The sequence below is a fragment of the Salmo trutta genome, chromosome 31 (assembly GCF_901001165.1).
Source record: "Salmo trutta chromosome 31, fSalTru1.1, whole genome shotgun sequence".
NCBI lineage: Eukaryota > Metazoa > Chordata > Actinopteri > Salmoniformes > Salmonidae > Salmo > Salmo trutta.
Genome location: NC_042987.1, coordinates 13681455 through 13699383, shown reverse-complemented (window position 1 = coordinate 13699383; position 17929 = coordinate 13681455). Strand labels below are relative to the sequence as shown.

Genomic DNA, 17929 nt, shown 5'->3' with positions numbered 1-17929 from the left:
TAGTTCATTGTCCCCATGGTCTGTACAGGACAGTAAGGGATGTGTCCTGTGTTTGGTGTTGATACTGTTTGACCCTAAATGAAATATTTCTGCCATTGTGCCCCTCCATGATTGTTCCATCAGAAGCACAACAGGCTGCCTTCACCAACAAGGAGTCTGTACAGAAGGAGGTGAAAGCTACTCTTTCCCAGAAAGCCTCTCTGAGCTGTGAGGTGTCCGACACCAAGACAGAGGTGAAATGGTACAAGGATGGCAAGCTGCTGACTTCCAGTAAGACAGTCTCCATGGAGACAAAGGGCAAGACTCGTCAGCTGGTGATAGAGAAGGTGGAGAAGAAGGATGGTGGAGAGTACACCTGTGAGGTGGGAACAGAAAAGCTGGCCTTCAAGATACACGTAACAGGAGGTAAGGAGGAGTTATTTTTTAGTTGCATGCTCTCTGTGATGCCATTTAGGCTTTGGTTGCTGGAATGGTTGCCCATTTGTCTGTCCTACGAATTCAAATTGTATTATTCTTATTTCAAGAAGAGATTTACAGTACCTAAGTCTGAGGAGATGTTATGGGGCAGACACAGCTAGGTTTTTAGTTCTGTTTTTATCTTACAAACTTTCAGCTATTTTGTTATTTTCAATGTGTATTTGGGACCATAGAATTTGTAAGTTCTATGTTACAAACAGAAAGGTTTGGGGAGTTTTTTAATTGGTTGTTTTGATTCCTCACAACAATGTCCTTTTAATATTGTGTCTTGTTTGACTGACGTTGCTCATGGGGATATCTGAGTGCTCTGTTTCCTTGTTTGTTGTTCTGGTGTGTGTTTCCGTCTCCATAAAATATTTGAATATCTGATGGTTGACTTTGGAAGGCTGCTCAATGTCCAATACCTCCCGTATTTGTCCAGTCTATAGATATGGTTCCTGTTTTGATGTTATATTGTGTGAAAGGTTTTTCATTTCCATCATATCCTTCAACGGTTCCTCCTTCAGAAACTCAGGCTGCCTTCTCCAACAAGGAGTCTGTACAGAAGGAGGTGAAAGCTACTCTCTCCCAGAAAGCCACTCTGAGCTGTGAGGTGTCCGACACCAAGACAGAGGTTAAATGGTACAAGGATGGCAAGCTGCTGACTTCCAGTAAGACAGTCTCCATGGAGACAAAAGGCAAGACTCGTCAGCTGGTGATAGAGAAGGTGGAGAAGAAGGATGCTGGAGAGTACACCTGTGAGGTTGGAGCAGAGAAAGTCACCTTTAAGATACAGGTGGCAGGTAGGGACAATATGAAAGAAAGCTGGCTGTCTATTGATGTTTCTCTCAAGGTTTTGGTGGTTGAATGGTTGTGAATATACAGTGTGTGATCTACATTGTCAACAGGTGTTTTCTCCCAAGCAAAGATATGTTATACCGTTGTCTATTATGATTGTTTTGTTCATGTTGATATCGGATTTGTCTGTTTCTGTTTGTTGAACTGTCTTTGTCTCATAATGCTTTAGAAATGCTGATTTTTAACTTACTCTGGCAATATCACTTGATGTCTCCTTTGTCTGTCATGGACAAGATTATGTTAATGGTTTCTGATTTGGGGTTGGGATTGTTTTACCCTGAATTGAGGGTTTCGGATTTTCCCATACCCTTAATTGATCCCCATTCAGAGGTCCAGGCTGCCTTCACCAACAAGGAGTCTGTACAGAAGGAGGTGAAAGCTACTCTCTCCCAGAAAGCCACTCTGAGCTGTGAGGTGTCCGACCCAAAGACTGAGCTGAAATGGTACAAGGATGGCAAGCTGCTGACTTCCAGTAAGACAGTCTCCATGGAGACAAAGGGCAAGACTCGTCAGCTGGTGATAGAGAAGGTGGAGAAGAAAGATGCTGGAGAGTACACCTGTGAGGTTGGAGCAGAGAAACTGGCCTTCAAGATACAGGTGGCAGGTATGGATGATATGAAAGCTGGTTGTCTATATTGATATCTCTCTCAAGGCTTTGGATGCTGAATGGCCCCCCCCCCCCAAAAAAATGTATATACTCAAGCTGATGTTCTCTGAATGGCTGTTTTTGTTGTAGATTTCTGTCTCTCGGTTGCATATTTGTGTCTATCTAAAACTATATTTGAATTGCTGGTTATTGACTCCCATGTATATCTCATGTAGAGATATGCTTCCTGTATTTCTTGTGTTCCACCCTAAATGAAGGGTTTCTAATATTACTGTGCCATTTCATGATTTCTACTTCAGAGACTGCCTTCTCTAACAAGGAGTCTTTACAGAAGGAGGTGAAAGCTACTCTTTCCCAGAAAGCCACTCTGAGCTGTGAGGTGTCCGACACCAAGACAGAGGTGAAATGGTACAAGGATGGCAAGCTGCTGACTTCCAGTAAGACAGTCTCCATGGAGACAAAGGGCAAGACTCGTCAGCTGGTGATAGAGAAGGTGGAGAAGAAGGATGCTGGAGAGTACACCTGTGAGGTTGGAGCGGAGAAACTGGTCTATAAGATTCAGGTGGCAGGTATGGATGTTTTGCAGCTATTGGATTTACTGTCCGTCTATTGTCTGCTATAGGGCTTATAGAGACACCTGAAACCCCACCTCTTTAAGGAATACCTGGGATAGGATAAAGTAATCCTTCTAACCCCCCCCCCCCCCCCCCCCCCCCCCCCCCCCCCCCCAAAAAAAGATTTAGATGCACTATTGTAAAGTGGTTGTTCCACTGGATATCTTAAGGTGAATGCACCAATTTGTAAGTCGCTCTGGATAAGAGCGTCTGCTAAATGACTTAAATGTAAATGTAAATGTTATAGTGGGAGGGATGGTTGTCCATATGCCTGTCCTACAGATATTTATCCAATAAAACTTGTGTTTGACAAAGGTTCTTTCATTTGTTGAGTTGTCTTCCCAAGTTGATGTCTCCTGCAATCTGTGTTGCTGCTCTAGCTTATATTATGTCTGAAAAGTCTGTTTCCATCTTTGTTGCATAGTTTCTTTGTCTCCGTATCATGTTAGAATTGTTGACTCCCGGTGTACGTTCTGTAGTTCATTGTCCCCATGGTCTGTACAGGACAGTAAGGGACGTCTCCTGTGTTTGGTGTTGATACTGTTTGACCCTAAATGAAATATTTTTGCCATTGTGCCCCTCCATGATTGTTCCATCAGAAGCACAACAGGCTGCCTTCACCAACAAGGAGTCTGTACAGAAGGAGGTGAAAGCTACTCTTTCCCAGAAAGCCTCTCTGAGTTGTGAGGTGTCCGACACCAAGACAGAGGTGAAATGGTACAAGGATGGCAAGCTGCTGACGTCCAGTAAGACAGTCTCCATGGAGACAAAGGGCAAGACTCGTCAGCTGGTGATAGAGAAGGTGGAGAAGAAGGATGCTGGAGAGTACACCTGTGAGGTTGGAGCGGAGAAGTTGGCCTTCAAGATAGAGGTGGCAGGTAGGATGTCATTGACTTTCAACAATATTTGTTGTACCCAAATGTCTTTGCTATCACCTCCATATTAACAAGTCTTCTTTTTTGTTTCTAGAATCCTCTGCCAAGTTTAAAAAAACTGCAGTGAAGGATATATGCAGTGTTCAAGCAAGTGAGAAGATTGTTTTGACCACTGAGCTGACTTCGGAGAGTGCCAGTGTTAAATGGTTCAGGGATGGTGTGGAGTTGAAGGAGAGCTCTAAGTATGACATGAAGAGAGAGGGACATTCTCGTACCCTGATTGTGAAGTCCACTGAAGTCAAAGACAGTGGCACCTACTCTTGCCACACTGCTGACGACAAGCTTGAGTTCAAAGTTCAAGTCAAAGGTTAGTTTGCTTTTCATTCATCAGAACAATTGATTGACGGGCTAGTGTTGTATGTTTCTGTGAGTATAGTCAATACCTATGAAGATCCTACATATTCCATTTAGCTAATGAAATGCTGGCCATGTTTCCCTTCAGATTCACCACTGAAGTTTGTGGTGCAGTTGCAGCCTGTAGCCACAGAGCTGGGTGGTACACTGACCCTGACCTGTGAAATGAATCGAGCCTTAGGGGACGTGCTCTGGCGCCACAACAGCTGTGAGGTCAAACCCGGCGGCAGGTTCTGTGTCAGCACTGATGGTCCCAAGCGGGTCCTTACTGTGACAGGAATGGCAAAAGAGGATGAGGGAGAATACAGCTGTGAATGCAAAGATGATAAGACCTCTGCCAAGGTCTCCACCAAAGGTAGCTGAGGCTTTGTTTTCATTAGATTTACAACTTGGTCACTGACTACTACAACATGAACTGTAGTTACAGACATATACAAGATACAGCATACAGTAGTTACAGACATACAGTCAAACGCACTAGATGTTAAGCCATTTATTTCCATATTAGCACATTTTCTGTGTTTCGGAGTCTAATTATGTCTCCAAATAATCTATTATTTTCTGGCCTTTTCAGCACCCAGACTGGTGAAGCTGACTTCCAAGCTGAGCAACGTCGCTGCTGTGGAGGGGAAGGAGGCCATCTTCAAGTGTAGTGTCACCCCAGCTGACGTCAAAGTGAAATGGTTCTGCAACAACGTGCCCATCACTGCTGGGCCCAAATATAAGATTGAGCATGGGGGCACCTGCCACTCCCTCACCATCACCTCAGTCAGTCAGGATAATGCTCAGGAGATCAGCATTGATGCAGAGGGAAAAACCTGCAGTGCTACCCTCCAAGTGCAACGTAAGAACCAACCTCCATTCGCTTTAAAGGTGCACTATGGAGAAATAGCTCCTGTTTGCTAAAATTCATAGTTTGCCTAATTTCAGTTTATGTGACCAAAAGAGCAAGTATAGTGTAGAGAATCAATTTACCATCTAAACCGCTGTGAAATATCTTTTCCATAACCAAAAATATAGTATTTTCAGCTGTTTGAAGCTGGTGTACAAAACCAGGAGTAAAAGATGCAAAAGCTAAACTTAAGAACAAGAAGCATAGAAACGGAACAGATGTACTGCTTCTTGGTCTTGCTTTCAATGAGAATGACATCTATAATGAACATTTCTATGTGAATTTGGTCAGGTTGCCCAAAAAGTTACATATTGCAGCTTTAACACTTATGATATAAAAAATATGCACATTTCCCATGGATATGCATCTGTTCTGTAAAATCCTCTGATTGTTTTCATTGATTGATATACAATTACAGCCATTGTTTACAAAAATGTAGAAGCCTTCTAAGCAATTTTGCAGTTTTCAGAAAGGAGTTGTAATATCTGTGTTTTCTTTGTGCCCTGACAGTGGAGCCGGTGATGTTCAAGAAGAAGCTGGAGAATGTGATGGCGGTGGAGGATCAGAAGGAGGTGAAGCTGGAGGTAGAGCTGAGTAAGCCCTCTAAAGAGGTCAGGTGGATGAAGAACAGCGTGGTGCTACAGCCTGGAGGTAACATGGAGATCAGGGTGGACGGAGCCAAGCAGACCCTGGTCTTTAAGAGTGTGACTACGGCCGACCGTGGCTACTACTCCTGTGAGACCCTGGATGACAAGACCCAGGCCAAACTCACAGTGGATGGTAAGTAAGAATGGTGCGGTAGTTTTATGGTTATGTAGAGTAGCTACAGAAATTATTCACACCCCTTGAGTTTTTCCACATTTTGTTGTGTTACAGCCTGCATTTTAAATGTATTACATTTTGGTCACTGGCCTACACACGATTCCCTATAATGTCAAATGTTTTTTTTATTTTTACAAATTAATTAAAAATGAAAAGCTGAAATATCTTGAGTCAATAAGTATTCAACCCTGTTGTTATGGTAAGCCTAAATAAGTTCTGGAGGAAAAATTTGCTTAAAAAATCACATAAGTTGCATCGACTCACTATGTGTGCAATAAAAGTGTTTAACATGATTTTCGAATGACTATGTCATCTCTGTAGATCACACATACAGTACAGTACAGTTAACTCAGTCAAACAGTGAATTTCAAACACAGATTCAACCACAAAGACCAGGGAGGTTTTCCAAATCTTTGCAAAGGGCACCTATTGGTAGATGGGTAAAACATAAAAAAGCAGACATTGAATATATCTCTTTGAGCATGGTAGAGTTATTATTTACGCGTTGGATGGCGTATCAATACACCCAGTCACTACAAAGATCCAGCCGTCGTGCTTAACTCAGTTACCGGAGAGGAAGGAAACCGCTCAGGGATTTCACCATGAGGCCAATGGTGGCTTAAAACAGTTACAGAGTTTAATGGCTGTGATAGAAAAAAAACTGAGGATGGATCAATATTGTAGTTCCTCCACAATACTAACCTAATTGACAGAGTAAAAAGAAGGAAGCCTGTACAGAATAAAAATATTCCAAAATATTGTTTGCAACACCGCACAAAAGTAATAATGCAAAAAAATGTGGCAAAGCAATTAACTTTTTGTCCAGAATACAAAGTGTTATGTTTGGGGAAAATCCAACATATCACATTACTGAGTACCACTCTCCATATTTCCAAGCATAGTGGTGGCTGCATCATGTGCTTGTAATCATTAAGGACTGGGGAGTATTTCAGGATAAAAAAGAAACAGAATTGAGCTAACCACAGGCAAAATCCTAGAAAACCTGGTTGAGTCTGCTTTCCACCAGACACTGGGAGATGATTTCACTTTTCAGCAGGACAATAACCTGAAACACAAGGCCAAATCTACACTGGAGTTACTTACCAAGAAGACAGTGAATGTTCCTGAGTGGCCGAGTTACCGTTTTGACTTAACTCTGCTTGAAAATCTATGGCAAGACCTGAAAATGGTTGTCTAGCAATGACTTACAACCAATTTGAGAGCTTGAAGAATTTTGACAAGAATAATGGTCAAATGTTGCACAATCCAGGTGTGGAACCAGAGTGTGAATTACACCATGACATTGGTGGTGGGGGGCTGAAAATTTGTGACACCTGAAATGGGTCTGAAACTATCTCGGGAAAAAACGGGATGGTCACCCTAACACATACTGCCAATTTACTAGACTAGGCTACAATGTGTATTACCATGAACTTCAAATAGACCCACCAGTAGCCAGTGACGTAGTGTAAAAAAAATACAATAATAGGTGAGTAAACTCTGATTGCCGGTCGTGGTGAAAAAAGTCACTCTCCCTATGCTTTTAATGCATTAAATTTTTTTAAAGTTGGGTGAACGGTGTTTACTTGTGTTTACCCTCCACTAGGCCTGCACCACTGCCTGTAGCCTACCCTCTCAGCCAACGCAATTGTAAACACATGAACACACGCAGAACAGGTAGCCTACATTCAATATAAAACATGAGTTGAATCATAACATGTTTAACAGCCTAGTTCATGAGTTGTCCATAATTCACGAGTTAATGCTTGGAGTCCTCACAGATCGTGTGACATAAAACACGGCCTTTCTTTTCTTACATTTATGACAGTGTTATTTTTCATTATTTAGCGTTTAACAATTGAAATAGAATATTGATCTTAAACCCTGTACCTATCATGGATCTTGGAGATCTGGGAAAATGCTCTGTAAGTGTAACTATGCCAACGTAACATTTCATTATGTTTCACCGTTAAAACAGTTGCCATGGGGACACAAATCCAAAATAATGTAGGCCTATCCCACTGCAAAATCGAATGCTTCTAAACGAGAGTCAACTATAGGCCTACTGTCATTAACATATACTTGTTGGATGCGCATTGATGTCTAGCTGTAGGCTAGTTGTCTAGTGATATTGTTGACCATCATCAGGTGATGCAGTAAAGAAAATAATAAAGCTAAATAAATGGTCTACTACTACTGGAGAATGGAGAACACGAGTACCAGCACACACCTGAGAAACAAAGCAATGAGTGCCCTGAACAGCTGAGCTGACTGACAAATCAAACAATGATACATCAACGGATAAAGCTAATGCATTGGAATAAATCCATAGGATATATTTTATCAAGGATGCACGGCAAACAAATGGCGAAAATAAGGAAGTACAAAGGAAAATCTATGCGTAAAGGTGTTCAGCTGAGACTGCCAGCGCTGCCACATAAATAAATGGTTTAAACCATGACAGAGAGGTGGGGGTGTTCATTTCATTGGAAGGTTTTGTTTTCATGTTTACCACTGTACAACATATTTACCACTGCATTTTAAACAAATAGGAAAATGGTTACATTAGCATTATTTAGAGGCCCCACCCAAAGTCTGACTTTTGTTGCATTTAGAGGAGCTAACGTCTCATTCAGGGTAGCTGAGGCCCCCCTGGTTCACCTGTAATTTGCACCGTGTGGAACGCTCTTAGAGACTTACCCAGAAAGACTCACAGCTGTAACCTCTGCCAAAGGTGATTCTAACATCACCGGACGTGCTACATTGTCGTGCTGCTGCTCCCGTTTCAATTGTTCTGCCTGTGGCTATTGAACCCTGACCTGTTCACCGGAAGTGCTACATTGTCCCAGACCTGCTGTTTTCGACCCTCTCTCTCCCTCTCTCTAGCTCTCCCTCCCTCTCTCTCTCCCACTCTACCGCACCTGCTGTCTCGACCTCTGAATGCTCGGGTATGAAAAGCCAACTGACATTTACTCCTGAGATACTGACCTGTTTCACCCTCTACAACCACTGTGATTATTGTTTGACTCTGCTGGTAATCTATGAACGTTTGAATATCTTGAAGAACGATCTGTCCTTAATGGCCATGTACTCTTATAATCTCCACCCGGCACAGCCATAAGAGGACTGGTCACCCCTCAGAACCTGCTTCCTCTCTAGGTTTCTACCTAGGTTCCTGCCTTTTTAGGGAGTTTTTCCTTGCCACTGTGCTTCTACATCTGCATTGCTTGCTTTTTGGGGTTATAGGTTGGGTATCTGCTGATGTAAAAAAAAGGGCTTTATAAATGCATTTGATTTATTAACATGTATTGACTCAGGGGGTTGAATATGTATCTATTAAATACTTAAAAAATAATCATATTTAACACATTTTTGAATTTTTATTCCACTTTGACATTACAGAGTATTTTAGTAGATTGTTGACAGAAAATGACAATTAAATCCCTTTTAATCCCACAACAAAATGTGGAAAAAGTCTTGATGCGTGAATACTTTGATGGCACTGTATACGGTAATTAGCCCTTATTGAGTATAGTAAGTCAGAGACAGTATTCTCTAATATTACATGCAGTTTTGTTTGAACATTTGATCCCCACCCAGATACTCAGACTATTTATATCTACAGTTTCAGTGCCAAGAAGAGATGTACAGGACACTTACTGATGATGCAGTGTAACCTATAATTTTATGCATATTCCAACACACCTAAACATTCCCTCTGTCTGTGTTTCACAGTGAAGAAGATTGAAGTGGTGAACGGCCTGCTGCCGGAGGTCAAGGCCCATGAGAAGGAGACAGTGACCCTTGAGGTGGAGCTCAGCCAGGCTGACGTGGAGGGCTCCTGGACCAGGGACAGCATCAAGCTCAAGGCAGGGTCCAACTGCCGCATCACAGCCCTGGGAAAGAAGCACGCCCTCACACTATCCCAAATCAAGATGGAGGACGCAGGAACAATTGCCTTCCAAGCAGAGGGGGTCAAAACTTCTGCCAAACTCATTGTTACTGGTAGGTTATATCCATTTTCGACAAACAGTAAACTATTAATCGAGTTGAGTGCTAATTGAGGTGGCAGCTGTTATTTGAAGGTTGTGCTTATTGGTGTTGGGGTTTTTATAGAACCTGCGGCTATGATCTCTAAACCCATGGAGGATGTCAAAGCCCCAGAGAAGGAGAAGGCTACGCTTGAGTGTGAGGTGTCCAGAACTAATGCTGAGGTCAAGTGGTTCAAGGTGAGAAAACATATTCCAGTAAATCATGGAACTGTAGTCATGAAAAGTGAGAAAGTGTTCAATGTCAGCAATTTTATTTGCATAATTGCATAATTGTGTATACAATTAAATCATTTTTACAAAAATACCACTGTTTCTTAGGGTGACATGGAGCTAAAACCAGGAAAGAACTTTCGCATCCACTCCCAGGGCCGGACACGCAGCCTGCTAATCCACAAATGTTCCAAAGAGGATGAGGGCACATACGTCTGCCAAACGTCTGATGACAACACATCAGCTAAACTCACTATTCATGGTATTCCCCACATGTTATTCATATGGTACAATACACTGTATATTATGCAATCCAATGATACTGATTGTGTAATAAAATCAAATTATTTTATAGGCTTGTCAATGATAGTTGTACTTTGTTGTACAGGTAATTAAAAATAGTGCGTGTCTCACTTTGAAATAACAGACCTCCTTCTTACCAGATACGGTGGGGTCCGATCTTATTGACAGACTCGATAAAGATGAGCAAAATTGACTGTATAAAAGAAAAGTTCAAATATTAAGCTATATTGTAGCTCAAATTTTTTTTTAAATTATATTAATTTATACGAATACAATTGCTCAGAGAATTAGATTTCGTTTAACAAGTGATTAAAACAAATCTCAAAAAGGTGGGGGTCAAAATTATTGACACCCCTTTTTTCAATAACTGTCAATACCTCACCTTGCGAGGATAACGGCACGGAAGTTTTTTCAAAATTGTTTTATGAGAACACATTGACAAGGATCTTAGAAACATTCCTCCACACAGAATCCTTCCAAAAAAAGGATATCAAGGATCTGGACGGATTTTGTACGTAGGAATGGTCTACGATCCCTTACAATTGAGAAATAATGTGACTAAACTGAATACAAAGAGGAACACACTATACTATAAAACAAAGACAATTGGTATAAAAAAATGAAATTTTGGACAAAAAGGCAAACTCCACTCCGTCATTCATTGAATTAGATGGCTCATTCACCACAAAACCCACTGATATTACCAACTACTTTAATGATTTTTCTATTGGCAAGTTTAGCAAACTTAGGCATGGCATGCCAGCAACAAACGTTGACACTACACATCCAAGTTTAACTGACCAAATTATGAGTTCTGTAAAGTGAGTGTGGAAGAGGTGAAAAAATATTGTCTATCAACAATGACAATCCATCGGGGTCTGACAACGTGGATGGAAAATGACTGAGGATAATAGAGTACGAATCAAAGACTGATAGAAAGTGTGTGCCCTCAGTCCTGGAGGTAAGCAAAAGTCATTCTGCTACCCAAGAATAGTAAAGCCCTCTTTACTGGCTCAAATAGCCAACCAATCACCCTTAGTAAGCTTTTGGAAAACATTGTGTTTGACCAGATATACTGCTATTTTACAGTAAACAGATTGACAACAGACTTTCAGCATGCTTGTAGGGAAGGACGTTCAACAAGCAAAGCATTTACACAAATGACTGATGATTGGCTGAGAGAAATTGATGATAAAACGATTGTGGGAGCTGTTTTGTTAGACTTAAGTGCAGCTTTTGACATTATCGATCATAGCCTGCTACTGGAAAAACGTATGTGCTATATTGTGGATAAAGAGTTATCTGTCAGATAGTGTTCTTTAATGGAAGCCTTTCCAACATAATCCAGGTAGAATCAGGAATTCCCCAGGGCAGCTGTCTAGGCCCCTTACTTTTTAAAATCTTTACTAATGACATGCCACTGGCTTTGAGTAAATGTGGATGACTCAACACTATACACGTCAGCTACTACAGCGACTGAAATTGAGCAAGTTGAGGTGTCATGGTCAAAACATGTTGATACAACAGTAGCTAAGATGGGGAGAAGTCTGTCCATAATAAAGCGTTACTCTACCTTCTTAACAACACTATCAACAAGGCCATATTTTTGTCGCACCTGGCGCCTGCCACAGAGGGACCTCGGAAAATTACAATTGGCTCAGAACAGGGCAGCACTGCTGGCCCTTAAATGTACACGGAGATCTAACATTTAATAATATGCATGTCAATCTCTCATGGCTCAGAGTGGAGGAGAGATTGACTTCGTCACTACTTGTTTTTGTAAGACAAGTAGTAAGACAAGCTGTTGACAAGCTGAATGCACCGAGCTGCCTGTTTAAACTACTACCACATAGCTCGGACACCCATGCATACCCCCCATGACATGTCACCAAATGTCTCATCACAATCCTCAAGTCCAGAACAGACTACGGGAGGCACACAGTACTACATAACACAATGACTACATGGAACTCTATTCCACATCAGGTAACTGATGCAAGCAGTAGAATCAGATTAAAAAAACAGATAAAAATACGCCTTATGGAACAGCGGAGACTGTGAAGAGACACACACACAGGTACAGACACACTCATATGCACACACACGCTAGCACACTCACTCTACACACACTTACAGTATATTGTAATATAGGTGTATTGTGGTATTATACATTTTGTATTGTAGATATGAATAATGTTATATGATGTACTGTTTAATCTTTTGTTTTATGTGTGATATAAGTGCCTTAATGTGTTTGGACCCCAGGAAGAGTAGCTGCTGCCTTGACAGCAGCTAATTGGGATCCATAATAAATACAAATACAATGTGTTCTTCAACTCATAAAAAGGCTCAGTGCTGTTATCCTTGCAAGGTGAGGTATTGAAAACACGTGTCAATAATTTTGACCCCTACTTTTTGCAAAAAATATATATTACTTGTTAAACAAATTCTCTTTGTCTGAGCAATTGTATTAGTATAAAATAATATAATTTCCCCAATTTTTTCAGCCTACAATATAGCACAGTATTTTAATTATTTATTTTATACAGTCATTTTTGCTAATCTTTATCAAGGGTGTGAATCATTTCAGACCCCGCTATACATAGCTAAAAATCAATGTAAAAGAACGGCCATATTCCATTCAGCATTAGATGTGTTGAAGACTTTCTAATGTCTCTTTTTATTGTCTCTTGTGCTTCTCGCTCCACAGCCCGAGACATTAAAATAGTGAAGAAGCTTGAGGACGTGGAGGTGATGGAGAAGGAGAGCGCTTCGTTCTTCTGTGAGATCTCTCACGATGAAGTGGACTGCCAGTGGTTCAAAGGCGACACCAAACTCAAAGTCGGTGACAACATCAAGATGAGACAAGAGGGTGAGGAGAATACACACATTTGCCATACTTTCCAAATATATGTTTAGATGTCCATATTTGTGATAAACACTCATACATTTTAGTAATACACCGTTTTTGAATTATTATCATTGATCAATTAGGACAAATTTACTATTTCAGTGTTTTAATATTCAGTACTGTTCTTATAAGTTGCCTTCTTTCAATTAAAGGTAAAATCTATGTGCTGCTGTTTAAGTCGGTGACCCCAGAAGACATTGCTGAGATTAAATTCACAGCTGAAAAGGCCTCTTCAACAGCCAAACTGACAGTGAAAGGTAAAGTCTATTTCCAGCATGCTTTACCTATAGCATGGTATTTACGGCATGATATGCTAAGCAACATAGGATATAATAACATATTCAGGTCAGCACATCACAATATACTGTACATAACAAATTCAAAGAATTCACTAGCACTCATTAAATATGCCAATGGTGAATGCAGTTCTCTTTCCATAACTCAAATCTGAAAAATATTATGTCAACTGATCCAGATCCAGCCTGTCCTCTGAGGTTTATTTTGGTTCAGCAGCCAAACGTCTGTGGGGATGATACTGCATTGGCCTCTTTCAGACTGGAATATTGGTGTTTTGTATCCCTGGCCAGAGGGCTACATCCTTAACAGTTTGTAGTGGTTTCTCTGGGAATCCATGGTGCTGTCTTTCTTTGACGTATGGCTGCTATACATCCTCTGGGAACCTGAACCACAGAATCTAGATCCTAGGTTGATCTGACTACCCTCGGGAACTTTCTCTCGTGTTGTTTATGGCGATCCGTCTGTGCCAGGCCAGGAATGAGAAGGTCATGCAGTGGCTATCTGAGCCCCTCAGGATGTTGGAGTTGATGGAAGACAGCACATGATAAATCACTGTTCCTTGGGAGAGCCTGTGGATGTTGTTTTCTTTGGCGTACTGACCCCTGTTGAGTCCTTTCTGTTCCCTGTCTTAGTTTAGTGCTACTTACTGCTTTGATGTATGATAGTGTTCTGATATGTTTCTGTGGTACTGCTAAGTATGGCTTCCTTGTATTGATACGGTTGTTATTGTTACTGTAGAGCTCCCTGTCCAGTTTGTGAAGAAGCTCAGGGATAAGTTAGCCTTGTATACACACCGTGGGTTCTTGGAATGCCAAGTGTCCCGGGCCAGCGCCAAGGTCACGTGGTACAAGAACAAGAAGGAGATCAAGCCCAGCAAGAAGCACGAGATCAGCAGTGAGGGTATATACCGCAAACTCACCATAAACGACGTGGGCTCGGATGATGAGGATATTTACACCTGTGACGCCATCGATGACAAGACATCCTGTAAACTTCTTGTGGAAGGTAACAGGAGGAAATCCAGGACATTGTCTATTGTAAACATGTATTCATTTTCTATGAAGTGTATTTTTAAAAAGTATGATGTGGCTTCGTAAAAATATACTTCCGAATCTATTTTAGCACATATCAATACTTCAGGACACAGGACTACCAGTCAAGGAGTGAATGGAAATAGCACTCTTAACAGATCCCTAAAGAGTGTAATTAAGAGTGATTTTACCTCAAGTATGACCTACACCCTCTGTATCTGTGGTCCCTCTAGAGCAGGCCATCAGCATCGTACGGGAGCTAAGTGCCGTGGAAGTGACCGAGCCCTTTGCCGCCTTCTTCGAGGTGGAGATCAACATCGACTCAGTCAAGCCCCCCAAGTGGACCCTGAATGGTGTGGCCGTGCAGGAGAGCATTGACGTGGAGATGGAGAAGGAGGGCTCCATGCACCGCCTCACCTTCAAGAAGACCAAGGCCTCCATGACAGGACCTGTCCAGTTCATGGCTGGCAAGAGCAAGTCTGTGGCCCAGCTTACTGTCAAAGGTTAGAGGCTTCTCCATACACAGAACATGGAACCAAATGGTTATGTCAGACTACCATGTTCTCAGTGGGTATAGCTGGTTGAAATTACGTTATCATAACCGGATTAAAGTGGGTTAGGAGCATGCTATATGACTTGCCTATGATCAGAGTTGTTTGTTCTTCTTATTCTCTCAACTACAGAGCGTCCTCTTGAGGTGGTAGAGCCCATTAAAGATGTGACAGTCAAGGAGAAGGGCTCAGCCACTCTGAGCTGCAAGTTCTCCGCCGCACCCAAAGAGGTGAGCTGGTTCAAAGGGCAAACCCTCCTGGATGCTTCAGACAAGTACAGCCTGAAACAGGACGCTGTGAGGGCTCAGCTGACCATCCAGAAGCTGACTGGGGAAGACACTGGGGAGTACAGCTGTCAGTCGGCTGCTGCCAAGACCAAAGCCACTCTCACTGTAGAGGGTATGTTTTGTATCAGATTTCGGTGTTGATTTGACTTCAATGCTGATTGCTTTGCTGAGCGTTGATGGTTCAAATGAGATGTGTTCTGTGGGTTATTGCAGTTCGGAAAGTGGAGATTACCAAACACCTGGTGGACACAGAGGTGGATGAGGACAGTGATGCAGTGTTCACCTGTGAGATCAACTACACTGATGAGGAGGTGCAATGGCTACTCAATGAAAAAGCACTCTTCTCCAACGAGGTCAACACCATCACACACGTGGGCAAAGTGCACACGCTCACACTCAAGAATCTGGCACCTGAGGATGGGGGCACCATCATTTTTAAGGTCAGGGAAATCAAGGAGGTTGTGACCCTAAAAGTCAAAGGTAAGGACTCATGAGCTAATTTGGTCCAAGTGAAAATATTGTAGTGTAGAAGTGGGACTAAAGAATATGTTAAACATCTTTGACTGGTGCTTGTGATCTCCATTTGCATTCATCCAGAGAAGCGTGCAGTGTTCCTCAAGTCTCTGGATGACGTGGTGGGAGAGGTGAAAGGTATGATCACCCTGGCTTGTGAGGTCTCCAAGCCCAGGGTCTCCCCCACCTGGAGGAAAGATGGTACGATCCTGACCACTGGCTCTAAGTATGAGGTCCTGCACACAGGCAAGTCCCTGGGTGTGATCATCAAGGATGTTACCAAGGAAGACGCAGGGGAGTACAGCTGCGACCTGGGAACTGAGCTTTCCAAGTCAAAGGTCACTGTGAGAGGTGTGTATGACAAAGCTGCATAACTTGCAAACAAATTACTATAGTGTGCTGAAGCAGCAATTGTGTCCTCATGTCTATGAAACAAAAACTCCTCTCTCTACACTTTATGTAGACCTGAGCATAGGTATCACCAAGCAGTTGAAGTCCGTGGAGGCGATGGAGGGAGAGACATGTAGCTTTCAGTGTATTCTGTCACGGGAAAGCACTGACGAGTGTTCCTGGACCTTGAATGGCCAGACCGTGGCTAACGGAGGACGCTTCCAGGTCTCCAGTACAGGTCGCAAGTACATGCTGGTTATCAAGGATGTGACGCCAGCCGATGCTGGTGAGGTGGTCTTCAACATCAAGAACCTAAACTCCAAGACTACCTTAGCTGTTGAAGGTCAGACATCTTTACCAGTTGAGGTTCTAATGTCAATCTGCATGGGTTTTAGCATTCATGGTTTTGAGACTTTGATCAACTGATCCCTGAGGTTATCGCAAAGTTGGGTATGTAGACCATTGAGAGAAAATATATCACATTTCTGAGTTTGTTTGTTGCATGTAATTGAAAGGAAATAGAGCCATCCTCAGAATTAAAACAAATAATTGAAATTTGTTCCAGGCAAAGCTAAATCTGTATCACGGGAGCTGCAGAGCATTAGTGTAGTCTCAGGGGAGGATGCTGTGTTCACCTGTGAGGTCACACAGACCAGGGCCACTGTCCAGTGGGCCAAAGATGGGAAGGACATCAGGAAGAGTGAGAAGTATGAGATCAGTAAAGAGGAGAGGGTCATGAAGTTGACCGTCCACAGTGTCACTGTTCAGGACTCTGGGGAATATAGTTGTGAGGTTATCGGAGGGGCCACTACCAAGGCCAAGCTGGAGATCAAAGGTAAGTCTGACAAGCTCCCTTAACAGACACCTTCAATTGTTTAACGGTTGTTGGTTACTGGATATTCATGTATCATTGACCATGAACTACCACTTTTAAACTGTGACTGCTTTTTAATGTTAAATAACAAAAAATGTTTCCTCTCCTACCTCAATGCTCTCTGCTGTGCTCCTACCTGGATGTACCTTTTCTCAGAGCCAGTCCACAAGTTTACCAAGGAGCTTAAGGACAGCGAGGTGGAGGAGAAGGGCTCAGTGACCCTGCAGTGTGAGACAGCCCAGCCTGCCTCCAAGGCCACCTGGTCCAAGGGAGGCGTGGAGCTGAAGGCCGGGGGACGCTATGAGATGAGTCAGAAGGAGACCATCCTCACCCTCACTATCAAACAGCTGGAGGAGAAAGACGGCGGCACTTACACCTGTGACGTGGGCACTGCCACGATGACGGCGAAGGTGACAGTCAAAGGTAAGACCTTGGTCTATATACAGTATAGATCTTTTCTTTATAATGCTTTCAATTACTATGAGATCACCAAACAATGTATGGTGAATTGATATTACCTTTGACTGAAATTGTTGTATGGTTTTGCAAATTCCTACCGTATGTTAATAACTTTTTTTAATGTAGTAATTACAGACACTGAAAATGAAAGATTTGCTGACATGCTGACTGCAGTGCATAGCAGGGCACAGAGCTTTGAATTAATGTTGAGAATTTAGATGCTTCTTCAAAAATGTTTTGTGAGCGATTAGGTTGTCTCCGTCAACTTTTATTGATCGGTACTTGAATAATACTAGGGGTTATATGAGCAATAGTTTGTTTTTGGTATCTTGGAGATGACATTTTAACATCTAGTAAGATTGACTCTCCTGCTTGTCTTCTTGAACAGACAACATTCATACGATGCAACTGTATTGACTGAGCATTATTCAGGTCCCTTTGTTTTGCCTTACTATATGCTGAATGTTTTAACATTTGGGAGATCATTCCTTCCTACTGTCGAATCTCATTCTG

The 17929-nt window shown here is 42.2% G+C and overlaps 1 protein-coding gene across 10 annotated transcripts in view; it reads left to right on the top strand.

Moving 5' to 3' along the window:
* obscnb (obscurin, cytoskeletal calmodulin and titin-interacting RhoGEF b) overlaps positions 1-17929 on the top strand; it is a 102644-nt gene that overhangs the window by 29462 nt on the left and 55253 nt on the right. For 9 of the 10 annotated variants that reach the window (XM_029725339.1, XM_029725337.1, XM_029725336.1 and 6 more), the window contains exons 13-34: positions 124-405; positions 984-1259; positions 1643-1918; positions 2221-2490; positions 3135-3413; positions 3505-3777; positions 3913-4179; positions 4399-4668; positions 5227-5496; positions 9274-9543; positions 9655-9767; positions 9909-10062; positions 12814-12975; positions 13167-13271; positions 14050-14316; positions 14576-14845; positions 15026-15292; positions 15394-15660; positions 15778-16044; positions 16157-16426; positions 16649-16918; positions 17114-17380. In XM_029725339.1, the coding sequence (XP_029581199.1) occupies positions 124-405; positions 984-1259; positions 1643-1918; positions 2221-2490; positions 3135-3413; positions 3505-3777; positions 3913-4179; positions 4399-4668; positions 5227-5496; positions 9274-9543; positions 9655-9767; positions 9909-10062; positions 12814-12975; positions 13167-13271; positions 14050-14316; positions 14576-14845; positions 15026-15292; positions 15394-15660; positions 15778-16044; positions 16157-16426; positions 16649-16918; positions 17114-17380 (5412 nt within the window). The remainder of the gene's footprint in view (positions 1-123; positions 406-983; positions 1260-1642; positions 1919-2220; positions 2491-3134; positions 3414-3504; positions 3778-3912; positions 4180-4398; positions 4669-5226; positions 5497-9273; positions 9544-9654; positions 9768-9908; positions 10063-12813; positions 12976-13166; positions 13272-14049; positions 14317-14575; positions 14846-15025; positions 15293-15393; positions 15661-15777; positions 16045-16156; positions 16427-16648; positions 16919-17113; positions 17381-17929) is intronic. The other variant, XM_029725335.1, reaches the window with a different exon arrangement.